Source organism: Larimichthys crocea, chromosome XVII (genome assembly GCF_000972845.2).
Source record: "Larimichthys crocea isolate SSNF chromosome XVII, L_crocea_2.0, whole genome shotgun sequence".
In the NCBI taxonomy this organism is placed as follows: domain Eukaryota; kingdom Metazoa; phylum Chordata; class Actinopteri; family Sciaenidae; genus Larimichthys; species Larimichthys crocea.
Genome location: NC_040027.1, coordinates 23687108 through 23698906, shown reverse-complemented (window position 1 = coordinate 23698906; position 11799 = coordinate 23687108). Strand labels below are relative to the sequence as shown.

At 42.1% G+C, this 11799-nt stretch overlaps 1 protein-coding gene across 11 annotated transcripts in view; it reads right to left on the bottom strand.

Annotated features, from left to right (window-relative positions):
- Positions 1–1243: 1243 nt before the first annotated feature.
- The window catches only part of ephb3b (eph receptor B3b), a 60191-nt gene continuing 49635 nt past the window's right edge, over positions 1244–11799 (bottom strand). For 5 of the 11 annotated variants that reach the window (XM_019253968.2, XM_019253971.2, XM_019253972.2 and 2 more), the window contains exons 13-16: positions 11200–11349; positions 10631–10830; positions 7449–7604; positions 1244–5438 (exon numbers count right to left, since the gene is read on the bottom strand). In XM_019253968.2, the coding sequence (XP_019109513.1) occupies positions 5330–5438; positions 7449–7604; positions 10631–10830; positions 11200–11349 (615 nt within the window). In that variant the 3' untranslated portion in view covers positions 1244–5329. Of the gene's footprint in view, positions 5439–7448; positions 7605–10630; positions 10831–11199; positions 11386–11799 lie in introns of all 11 variants that reach the window. The other 6 variants (XM_019253966.2, XM_019253969.2, XM_019253970.2 and 3 more) reach the window with 3 other exon arrangements.

Below are 11799 nucleotides of genomic sequence, written 5' to 3'. Positions count from 1 at the left end.
AACACAGAAAGAACCCACATAATCCTCTGTTGAAAGTTCTCCAAGCGCATCAGGAGGGAGCGTTCGAAAATATCTGCTCTACCCAGACACTGAGACCACCCGATCTAAGACTCTGTGTTTAATTGGACAGGGAAAGTGAGAATAGGGGAGCCTGGGGACAAGGCGAGGGGTGGATGAGGTAGAATCTATGATCTGAGCATCTTTCCCTTTTTTACTAGAAAACAAGACTGGCTCAGTGCCTGCAGAGATGAGTGGAGCTCATAAAAATTATTGGGCTTGAAAGAAAGCACGGGTAGCTTCAGTGTTGCATGGTATTGACATAGCCTTGCTGTGGATTGCAAACTTTATGATTTAATTGTGACAAGTCTTGCAAACTTGTGAGGCTGAGACACAAATCTCTCTCAGGTTGTGACGGTAACTTTTGAGAAATTATATCTGATTTGGAATTATTCTGCAGCATTTCGATATTCTCCTGGACATACATGTGCAATTTAGCTTGGGCTTTTCACAGGTAAATTAGGTAAACTCATTTAGAACAGTGGTCTTTAAATCATTGTAACAACCTCAATAGTGGCAAGGAACTTAGCAACTAAAGGAACTTTAAAAACACATGAACTCTAGGTAAGGATCAATATCCATTTATCAGGCGCCTGTAGCTATAAAGATGAAAGAAAGCAATTGAAAAATGTATTAGTTTTTTTACGGACAGTGTTTCTTTAAATGTCCTTAGACAAAACCTGCCTGAACCTGTCAGAAATGCAAAACATCAAATCAGAGATCTTTGGATGAAAAATGAACAATGCGCATTACACGTACACTAAGCACATTAACAGAAACATGTACCGTTAAATCTGGGAGGTGTGGTATGTTTATCTGAAGCAGATATTTATCTGGATTAGACTTTGGTGCCACTTTATCAACAAGAAATGTTGTTGTGATAACTGCTGAAAAACTACATGGAGTTCTGGCAGTGATTATAGGAGCGAGAGATGGCCATAAATGATTAGTAGTGAAATTGAATGTGTTTGTCTTGGGCAATTACGTGACTGAGGAACATGTGTGTGATTATGTGTTGGCACCGTATCTCATGGTAGAACAATTTAGTCCACATGGATTCAAAACACAACATAAAGACTCAGTCAGGAGATCCGGTCACATTTCTTAAATAATTTAATTGCAAAAAGGGTCTTTTTAAAAATATTTCTACAAGAATGCATCATCATTTTTTAGTAATTTTTTTTTGTGTATGTCTGCACCATTAAATACATCTTAATGCTTTTCAAAGAGGAATTAACAATTGCATTTCTCAGCACTATTCCATCCCCCCCTCCCAGTTCACTACACATGTACAGTACTCTCTGAAATACTTTCTTGGATGAAGAGGGGGTTTTCAAAAGTGACCAAAAGACAGATATGGAGTGAGCTTGTTAGAAGACAGGAGAAAAAACAGTACTGTATATATTTATTTAAAACAGACAACTGAAGAAAAGAAAGTTAGTAAATGGTAAGGGTTTTTTGGGGGAGGGGTGGGTGTGCTTGTTTGATGAACTGCAGAGGATGAAAAATAGGGAAAGAAAGGTGGAAGGAATGTTGGGATAGTCTGAATTCTATTGGCACACATAGAGATAACCACATCTGACAAAGCCTAAACTCTGCTGATCAAAGTGTAGTCTGTGTATAAAATGGCAATCCTTTTTATTTCACACACTCTCTCTCACACACACGCAAACACAACAGTCCATCTTAATTTCAGCAACGTGCAGTCAGAAGGATGAGCAAAACAAGAGAGTGACTTTTTTTCTTCCTCTGTCAGTGTTGAATATTTTAACACTCCCATGAATGTGTGAAAAATCCACTTAAAGATTAATTGTTTGCAGTTGATGTGGTGGCAGTTTAATCATTTTAAGATGCTCAACGGTGCCAGTTGAGCCCATCACTCACGCCTGGTTGACTTTGGTGAACACAGTTTCAGACCCCAGTGCACCATGTGTACCTCATCAATAGTTCATGCGAGCTCCAAAGCGCTGCCATTTTTCATGAGTGGGCACGTCTGCCATCTGATTGTGTTTAGCTCCAATATGCCCCCCTTCTCTTTTTTTCATGCTCATCATCTCTGTCTCTTTTGGTGTCACATGCAACTTTGCAACAGTGGGGCTTAGCTGATTGAATTGAGCTAGAAAGAGGGATTAATATTGTAGATTCCTGGGAGACGTGGGGTAAAACTGAGCTTCTGATTGCATTAATTCTGCTCTTCTGCCATCTCGTAGACTCTCGCTGTTTTCCAACCACAATGTTGAATTGCTTTGTAGACAAACAAAATAATTCTGTAGAATACTATCAATGAAGCATTTGCACTTTCAGTACAGTCTTATCTTGAAAACAAATCATGCTGGCGCTTCTGATTTTCAGCCATTGCGTCTGAAATCTGAGCTGATGCTTTGATGAAAAAAAGAAACAAAGAATAAAAGACTTGTTTCCTGTATAGACTGAGTACACAACAGTAAAATTACTGCTTGGTTGTGTACTACAACTGTTGGTGGTTAGTATGTCCTTTACGGAGTGTACTAGCAGTAGTGAAAACGTCTATATGTGCAATAGAATGAAACAATCTAAAACAGGAAACACATTGTTGTTTTGCATAACATCCTCCATGACTTTTGAAAGGACTTAAAGAAAGGCTGACAAAAGTAATATGGCAAGACACACTGCATGGCCACTAACGTCACACTATCATTACACACCTAACTAATAATATTCACATATTGCATCGATCAGCTCCAACCCAAACAGTATGGAGACTGTCTGGAAGATCACCCCAGTGATGCAGCCCCATCCCTTCATCCACCCCTCTGTGAGAAGTGCAAATAGCATGGTCTCCGTGATGCAGCTGCTATCATTTAGGATGAGGGGGCCTGCAGATTTTGGCTGTCTGCGTGCCAGGGCTGTTGATCCTGCACTGTACTAATCATGCAGCAGCCTGAGCTGAGACAGGATGATTGCAGGCCAGACAGGAAATGAAGAGAGATAATGATAGGTCAGCCCGCCGTATGTCTGCCCTCTCTGCAATGCTCATATTCTTGCAATGCCAGATTGGCTTCTGTATTAATCGAACTGACAGATGAGGACCAATAGGTTTCTGTTCAGACAGCTCTGGTCTGATGAGCATCCTCTTGGAAACTACAGGTCTAGTGATGGAGCACTGCCTCTGAGGCGACTAAAATGATTGGCAGGAAGGAATCATCATGCATCATCTCTGGACCTTCCCCCTAATGACTCCTTAACAGTCATAAATAAGACAAATTAGGAGGATCCCATAGTTGGAGGTGATGATAAATAAGTAAAAAAAAATGTTTGCAGGAGGTTTTGAGTTGAAAACAATGTGCCTGGGAGACGTTTAGTAACAGCTCAGTGCTTCACAAATGCTCTTTATGTTGAGAATGAGAAGATTGGGGAAGCTTAATATCCAGTTCAGGTAGCACACACAATCTTAGACACACCTACACAGACACTCACACAACAATGGACGGAGAGGGCATTGTTCATCTTCTTCTCTACCTCCTGACTTTCCCCCTTGTTCTCTCTTCTTGCTTTGCTTTCTGTTAATTTCACTCTGAATCAAACATTTCACAACAGCACTTCCATTTTGTCAAAACACCATTTTTCTTGTTATTTATCGTATTTTTGTTACAAAACATGTACAGGCTGTTTAGAACAACAACAAAAATACAATATCCAATTTTATATGCAATTTCTTTTGTTTAATAATCATCAATTCATTAGGTGAATCCTCTTGGAGTTTCTATTCCTTCTGATTGTTCCAAGTCCACTGTTCCAAATGGCCTGAAGTCCATCTGGGTGTTGGTGGAGGGGGTGGGGGTACAAATAAATACATAGGGCAGGATGTTGAAATTAAAACAAGAATTTTGATTATTTCTAAATCCAGATAATAGTAATTAGAAAGTAAGGTGTCCGTCATGGTTTCACTCAGTATATATATATATATATCCTAAGTTCATTTTTTTTGGATTCAATAAAAAAGAATGTTTAACAGTTGTCCACAGAATATAGCGTAATTGTTTCAGATATATTTGCTCCTTGTCACGGTTCAGTTCATGCGTTAATTCTCCACGGTGGCAAATAGCGGAAGCTGTATTGTACAGTATACTTGTGTGCAACTCGACACGCTCGCACATCCAAGCACACTTAATCACACATACACGCACACATGCGCACGCACACGCATACAAAAACGCACACAAAAGGCCAAGTGGTCTTTCTATAGTGTTGCCACAGTCCTTGTCGCCCCTTCATCACATAAAGCGTCCAGTGGGGGTACTTAGGTTTGACCGGCCATTTTTGAAACCACAAATCTCCCAAAAAATGTGTAAGAAAGCCAAAAAAAGAAGAGAAAAAAATGGTGTGTGGACAAACAAAAATAAAACATTTTTTTATGTGTAAAAACACAGTTGATGAGCAGGTGATCCCAAGCTGTGGAACAATCCTGAGTCACTTCGGGTCAGGGCGAAGAGGTCATCTGGTGACCTACTGAAGACAGCAGCCAAAACAAATGTCCAAAAATGTGGCTACCCTCCTTTGACCTTCATGACCTCTGTCATCCTCTTGACCTTTAACCTCATTTTTCCTCTTCCACCACCTCACCCTTCTCCAGCAAGTGCCCTTTTAGATAACACACCTTCAATATGAAGATGGAGAACGACACATACGTGCACAGTAAAACAACTTCTATCAGGGAAAGAACTGCCCTCTATCTCCTGTGGGTCCTCTGTTTTTTTGTTTTTTTTTTTGCTTTTGCTTTTTTTTTGGTGAACATTTGTTCACTTTGTTCACTTTTTAACACCTGGGTGTCCATTCTTTACAAAGTTTTACGTCCATCGAAGCTGGGTTGAGAGGTCAAGGGGAGGGATTCTTGCGTGAGGATCAGAGTGTGACGTTTCAGTTACAGGGCTAATGCCAACCTCACTAAAACACACATGCATGCAAACGTCAACCCACACCAGAGCTGGTGAGGCACGCATGGGATATAAAGGGGTTAACTCCTCTTCCTCTTTCAAAAACACACTCATTTTGATTGGATGGAAAAAGAAACAATGAAGAATAACAAAAAAAATCAGGAACAGGAAATGGAAGTGGTAGTGAAATAATGAAAAAATAATAATAGTCAGAGGCACTGCAAGCCAGTTTCATAGCGTCTAATTGGCAGAGATGGGTCAGGCAGCTAGGGTTTTCCAATGGCTCTCTCTGGCACAGTTCCTCCCCTGTTTTCCTGTCTGGCTGTCCTTCGACTGCATCGGTCTGTGTGTCCTGTCGCTCACACCTGGACAGGAAGTGTTTGGTTCATCTGTAGTCTCATGTCCTGAATGCTACCAAGAATCTTCTTCTGATGGCCAGCCAACGTTACCCCTATCCGCAGCAAGTCCCTGTGGAGTGAGAAGAAAGGAGAAGAAAATAAGAACAGGTGGCTCAGTCATAAAAAAAGAACAGAAGCAGACAAACACCACATGTCCAAAGTTGAAGTGCAGATTTCACTTTTCAACCACAAGTAAACACACACTCTACCAGGTGGGAACACAAACAGGCAGGCACCTTGGCAATCACCCATAAAATGGCTGACAGAGGGTATGTCAACAAAATGGGGACACTCATCCAGCTAAAGGGAGTGCTGGTCTGGATGCGACATTCTTCTGTTGTCCGGCAGGTGAGCAACAAGAGGGGAGTTAAAGGACCGTAATGTGATAGTTAATGATTAAAGAGCAAACTAAGCTTCTGTTCGGCAGCTGGCAGACTTCGCAGAGTCCACACCAGTCTGCAACTTAGCGCTAGAAAAAAAGATTGTAACCTACTTGACGGAATACTCAGTTGGGAGCTTGTCAGTCATATTTAGAATCAGTCTGTGTCTCAGTAAATCAGCTTTAACTTGCTCACCATTGCACAACATTCCTCTGAGCTTGAAGAAATATAATAAAAACCGCACAGAAAATTAAAGTGGAAAGTGTAAATTACTCTTTTAGCCAAGAGATCACACAGATTACTGTGTGATCTTTGGAGTAAGTAGAGGGCCTTAACCTCAGGTGAAGGGTGCAGTGGGAAAATCCGAAAATGTTGACATACAGCTGACATTACTACACCCTTAAAAAGGCCTGAGAGAGCGCACCTGGTTTGGCCGTCATTAGTCAGACGCCATAATTTAATCATCATGGCCATGTTGATTTAACACTGTACAATAATATCACGAGAACCTCTATTTTCCGCTCGCTTGTTTGATTTCCCCAGTTGATAGCTGAGGAGAGAGCAAACGCCGTCTGCGGCAGCGATTAGCTGACTGTTGGGCTTCTGCCACAGTCTGCGTCCTCTCCGTTCAGTCACACACACACACACACAGAGACATACACAAATACTGGATAATCTAATATTACACGCAGACCCCATGCACTCTGCTTGTCTCAATGACTTTGTGGCCCCATCCATTGTAGTACAAACGTGTGCACCTAAACCCACACATGAAACAAACAAACACACACACACACATACAGTACGTGAATGTGCACGCACACCCAAATCCAAACCGCACATCCATCCTCTCCAAAGCCAGATAAGGGTGAATGACCGCAATTTTACACAAATAAATGGTATTTTTTTTTTGTTTTGTTTTTTTTCATATTTTGCCATCCCCATCAGTGCAGCGATGGAGGATGAAATGATAATAAATGGGCACCATTAGAGGAATTACTGGCCATTAAGGGCAACAGAGAGCCACAGTACACCACACCTGTCAGCCTGGCCAAATTGAAACAAATTACCCCCACCTTCATTGCCTATTATACGGATAATGAGGATAATTTATTTATCATTATAATCCTAATTCATTTATTTGATCATCAGTGGTCTCCAATTTCCATGACTTCTATTACATCATTTCCTGTTTGTAAACGCGGCAGAAGGTGGGTGAGTTGTCAAGGTCAACTGGATTTCGTAGTTACGGAAACAGCTACAAGTGCTTGTTGAAAAATTGTACAACACTGTTAAATTATGGATCTGTTGACTGCAAGATGTTAGGTCGCATCTGAAGCAGGTGATTGTTTCTCTTCCCCTTCCTGATTACATACTTGTTCTCATTCTACAGCAAAGCCATTCTGATTGGTCAATTGCATACCAACATATGTGTACATAAATACTGCAACATAAAAGGCATGATACTGTATCACAAATGTATGGCTGCTAAATGTGCTTCTATTATCCTTTACATTATTCATTTTATGTCTGAGTCTACTCCGAGCTCCTTCCCCACATCTTAACATGTTTAATTTAGCCATGAGACTATTTTTATTCCCTTCAAGGTCAATCTGTATAACATCAATTTGACTCTCAAACTCAGCCCAGTCAATCACTTTAGGCCTGATTAGCCGAATCCACTCTCTCTCTCCACTCACTCTGCTGTCATCTGGGCCACCAGGTCAAAGGAAGCAAATCCGGCATTGACGAAGTTGTCACGGTAGCGGCTCATCTTGATGGCGTCCAGCCAGTCCCCCACAGTGGTGAAAGTGGTATAGTCTGGCACACAGCGGTCAAGCAAGGGCTGGGATACCCTACATTGGGGAGGGGGAGGGAGTTGGGACACAGAGAAAGAGAGAGAGAGAGATAGAGAGAGAGAGGGTTAAGGTCGTCACTCTACTGCCTCTATCGGCCAACCTTACCCCTAAATGCCCCCCGCTGAGTGCCACCTCTCCATCTCTCCACTTCCTCTCCCTCTCTCCTCCCCTCTCCTCTCCTCTCCTCCACATGTAAGGAGTTGTGTGCAGGGGGGGTAGGGGGCAAGGGGGGCTGGGTTTGAGGGGGGGGCATTTTTATGACTGTGGAGAGACTGGCTGGAGGCTTGGGTGGTGGATGCTGGCGCTGCAGCTGGTGAGGCAAGTTGGTGTGTGTTCACAGAGCAGATGTCAAATCTGGTCTTAGGTCATGACTACCCACATTGTAATTTGTAAGGAAATAGATCAGATTCATGTGAAGAAACCATAATCATTTGCTATCATCACCAAAACATGTGTCATAGTATCCAAGTGGGTACTTTTATCAAGAAAGCATTCATCTGGCAGCATCTATGATGCAAGTATGTAGTTACGTGAGCCCTCATGAAACCTTGAAAATATCTGGGTAGCCCCTACCCTTTTTCTTATTGCAATGAAATGTCGCCGGGTTGCATATGGACTGACAAAACATGAAATCTGAGTGGTTGTACCGTGATGCATTTTCAAACCATCTACAAATGTGGTTTAAATCTGATTTGGAAGTATTGGATTTCATGCTGGACAGCTCAAATCAGATTTGGGTTGCATGTAGAAAAAGTAGTCGAATATAAGCCCTATTCTTCACAATACATTATTGTTGGATTTAGAGTTCATTGTGTCAGGATGTGTTTGAGGTGAAAGTACTTGATGACTGTGAAGAAATATCTGTAGAATGTAAACACAGATGTTGTTCATATGTCTGTGGTTGCATGGCAGGACTGACTCATGAACCTGCAGACAATGACGATACATGGAGTGCTTGATAGTGCGTCTATAATTATAAATAATGCTGCATTTAGCTGTGTAATAGTTTCAGTGTGTGTCTATTCCTGTGTTTGAGTGTGTTTTACATGTTCCTGCACACCTGTTGACAGCCCAAAAGACCTTTCTACAGAAGAAAGTGTGTGCTGATCAATGCTGTAGATAGAGAGGCCACCTTGGGAGTTTTAATAAAACTGTGCTACAACTGAGAGCGAAGTGGAGCGGATGAACAAGAGAGGAGATGGAGGTGGAGGGGGAGATAGGGAGGTGCAGGGAGGTGAAGGAGGAGAAACAGTTGAGGGAGCAGGCAAACTGAAAGAGCACCACTGTCTCTCCTGCTCTCTGCTCTGTTGATCCCTGTCATCCTTTTTGATGGCATTAGATTCGTTAACAATTAAAAGAGGAATGGAGAGAGAAAGAGGGAGAAAAGAAAAAAGGCATGGAGGGAGAGTTAATAACAGTGATACAGAGGCTCCATTGAGTGGTGTAGATGGAGTGATTTTTAATAAGGCCTGTGCTTCAGAGCCCGAGGCCTCAGGCCGTCGTTAACGCTAGACTCTGGCTTCTCTTAATGGAGTATTGTTAGTTCCCAATCTCTAAAGTTAGCTTCAAAAGGGTCCAGACTGTTTCTGGCCACATGTGAGCCACAAGCAGAAACACAGCAGGAAAGCAGAGTAATATTGCATGCTAGCTAGTGAGACAGTCACAGGCAAAGCTGGATGTCAATGTTTGAGACTGTTTCTCAAAGGTTTGTCTTGTTAAACTATTTTGCACTTTTAAGAAGTTTAGACAATGGATGTTTCATTTCCCAAGTGTGAATTCCTGCATGTACAACAAAGACCTAACAGTGGAAAGTTAAACACAGAAATGACTCACGGCACTGGTGCCGGAAGTCTAACCAAGCCTAACCAAAGCTCAATTACTTATTCCACTTGGCATGACTGCATATTTCATTGCACTTGTAAAGTACACATAACACAACACAACCAAAGGACTTTCATGCCAGACAGTCACTCTTCAATGCCAAACAGGACAACGGTATCATCTCTCAATTCTCCCTTGTTAGGTTTGTCGGCAGGAGGCCACCTCTCCGCTGGCCCGTTTAAAATCTCGTTAGTTGCTAATTAAAAGGCGCTCCCATCTCTTTTTTGCATCGCCTTAATCGAGCTAATTAACCGCAAGCTTAATCTTCTAAGAACGTCACTCCAGTGGCCAACCGAGACCCTGGTTAGCCCCATGAGCCCAAACCAGGATTGTCTGCAACCCTCCCTCAAGACAGAAAGACCCTGATGCAGGGATGGATAGGTAGGTCATCCCCCTCTCTATCGTTCCAACTCTGCCACCTTCTATCCTCCAAATTCTTTCCAAGAAACAGGTTGCAGAGAGAGGTAGTGCAGCTAAATGTAGATGTGACATCATTGATTGAACTCCCAGTTGACACGGGGGGTTGCTTTAAGGTCTGTATCGAGCTATGGTAATTTGGATTTACATAATGGCGCAGGCTGCATTTGTGAGAACTAAAGAGTTGTATGGGAAGAAATGTTCACTTTGTACGAGAGATTGTTACAGCTGAGTCAGAGTGACTCACATACACCATATCAACTTGGATAAGGAATATTTGCACAAAGGAAATCGTTATCGTGGTTGCTCTGGCTCAGGTGCAAATGAAATGGCTCGGCCAGTTCTCTCACGGTTGAAAAGTCAAGTGATTCCATTCAATAAACTAATAACTTGTTACTTTAATCTATCACAAGCCCAGCAGGTCGCTGTCTACATATGACTTGAGAAAAACTGATTTCTTGAAAGCGATCAGCACTAATTTCCATAATAATTTGACCATAATTAGACATTATTGCCCTTTATGAAAATCACTTATCCTCATAAAACTTGACAGGGACCTCCAAGGCAACTGAGAGAAACAGTATCACAATTTCTATAATTGCCAGCTCTGCTGAACATACACAAGATACAGCATTTGCTTTTAAACTTTGCTTGACAGGGCTTTCATACTGATTCTAAACTTAATGTCACCAACGTACTTTTCATATCATAATATTACAGCTTACCCAGTGGACTGTGTGCTGTTGGTGACCACCTTGAGGCTGGCAGCATTGCGGATAAGCTTATCCAGCGTGGCCACAATCTGGGTGAATTTGGGTCGCAGGTTTCTCTCTTTCACCCAGCAGTCCAACATGAGCTGGTGCAATGCTGTGGGGCAGTCCATGGGTGGGGGCAGTCGATAGTCTTGCTCCACAGCATTTATCACCTGAAGAGAGATGACAGAGAAATCACAATCAGTTCTAATCACGGAGTATGGTGTAGAGGGAGGACGGACAACACAAAGTGAGAGATGGGTCGATAAAAAGAGAAAGTGAGTGAGGGAGGATAGAATACGATGAATGTGGGAAATGATAGAAGAGTCAGGGATAAACAGGGAAAAGGCTGTAGATGGGTATGCAGAGTGAGAATGGCTTTTGGACAGTGATAGCAAAAGTGGTTTTACATATCTAGATTTACATCTTCTACTGCAATATTTCAGCAGAATACCATTTCTTTTTTTTATACATATGTCACATTAAGTATGCATATATCACATTATGGGGAAAAAAAAAAAAAAAAAAACTCTTCAGCTTACATCTTGATTGCTCATGTCCCAGTACGGCCGCTCTCCATACGACATCACTTCCCACATGACAATGCCGTAGCTCCACACATCACTGGCTGAGGTGAACTTCCTGTACGCAATCGCCTCGGGAGCTGTCCAACGAATGGGGATTTTCCCACCCTGTGGATATGCGAATGAGTAGGTGAGCATGAAATACTGGGGGGGGATGGAGCACAAACACAGAATCACACACATACAAGAGGAAGAGAGAGGGTAAGAAAAACACAATCTAAGGGAAATGTTGATGCACAACACATGGGTGCATGCTGTAGAACCCAAACACCACATACACACAAGGTTAGTAACACAGTTACAGAAAATGATACGTACAAACACATGAAGCATGTGTTTGTAATATTTAATGTGCTCCAAACTGTATGGTTCAACATCAATATATTACGATCATAGAATCAATTCAACATAACTACCAAATAAATTACACTGTAGGCCAGGTGATTGGCATCACATGCCTGTAGTAAAAACACTTTCCAGTTAGCTTTCTGTCACCAAGATCACTTTCAACCAACCATCCCACTGACAACAGGCCCAGAGCACACAAACTAATCTTTT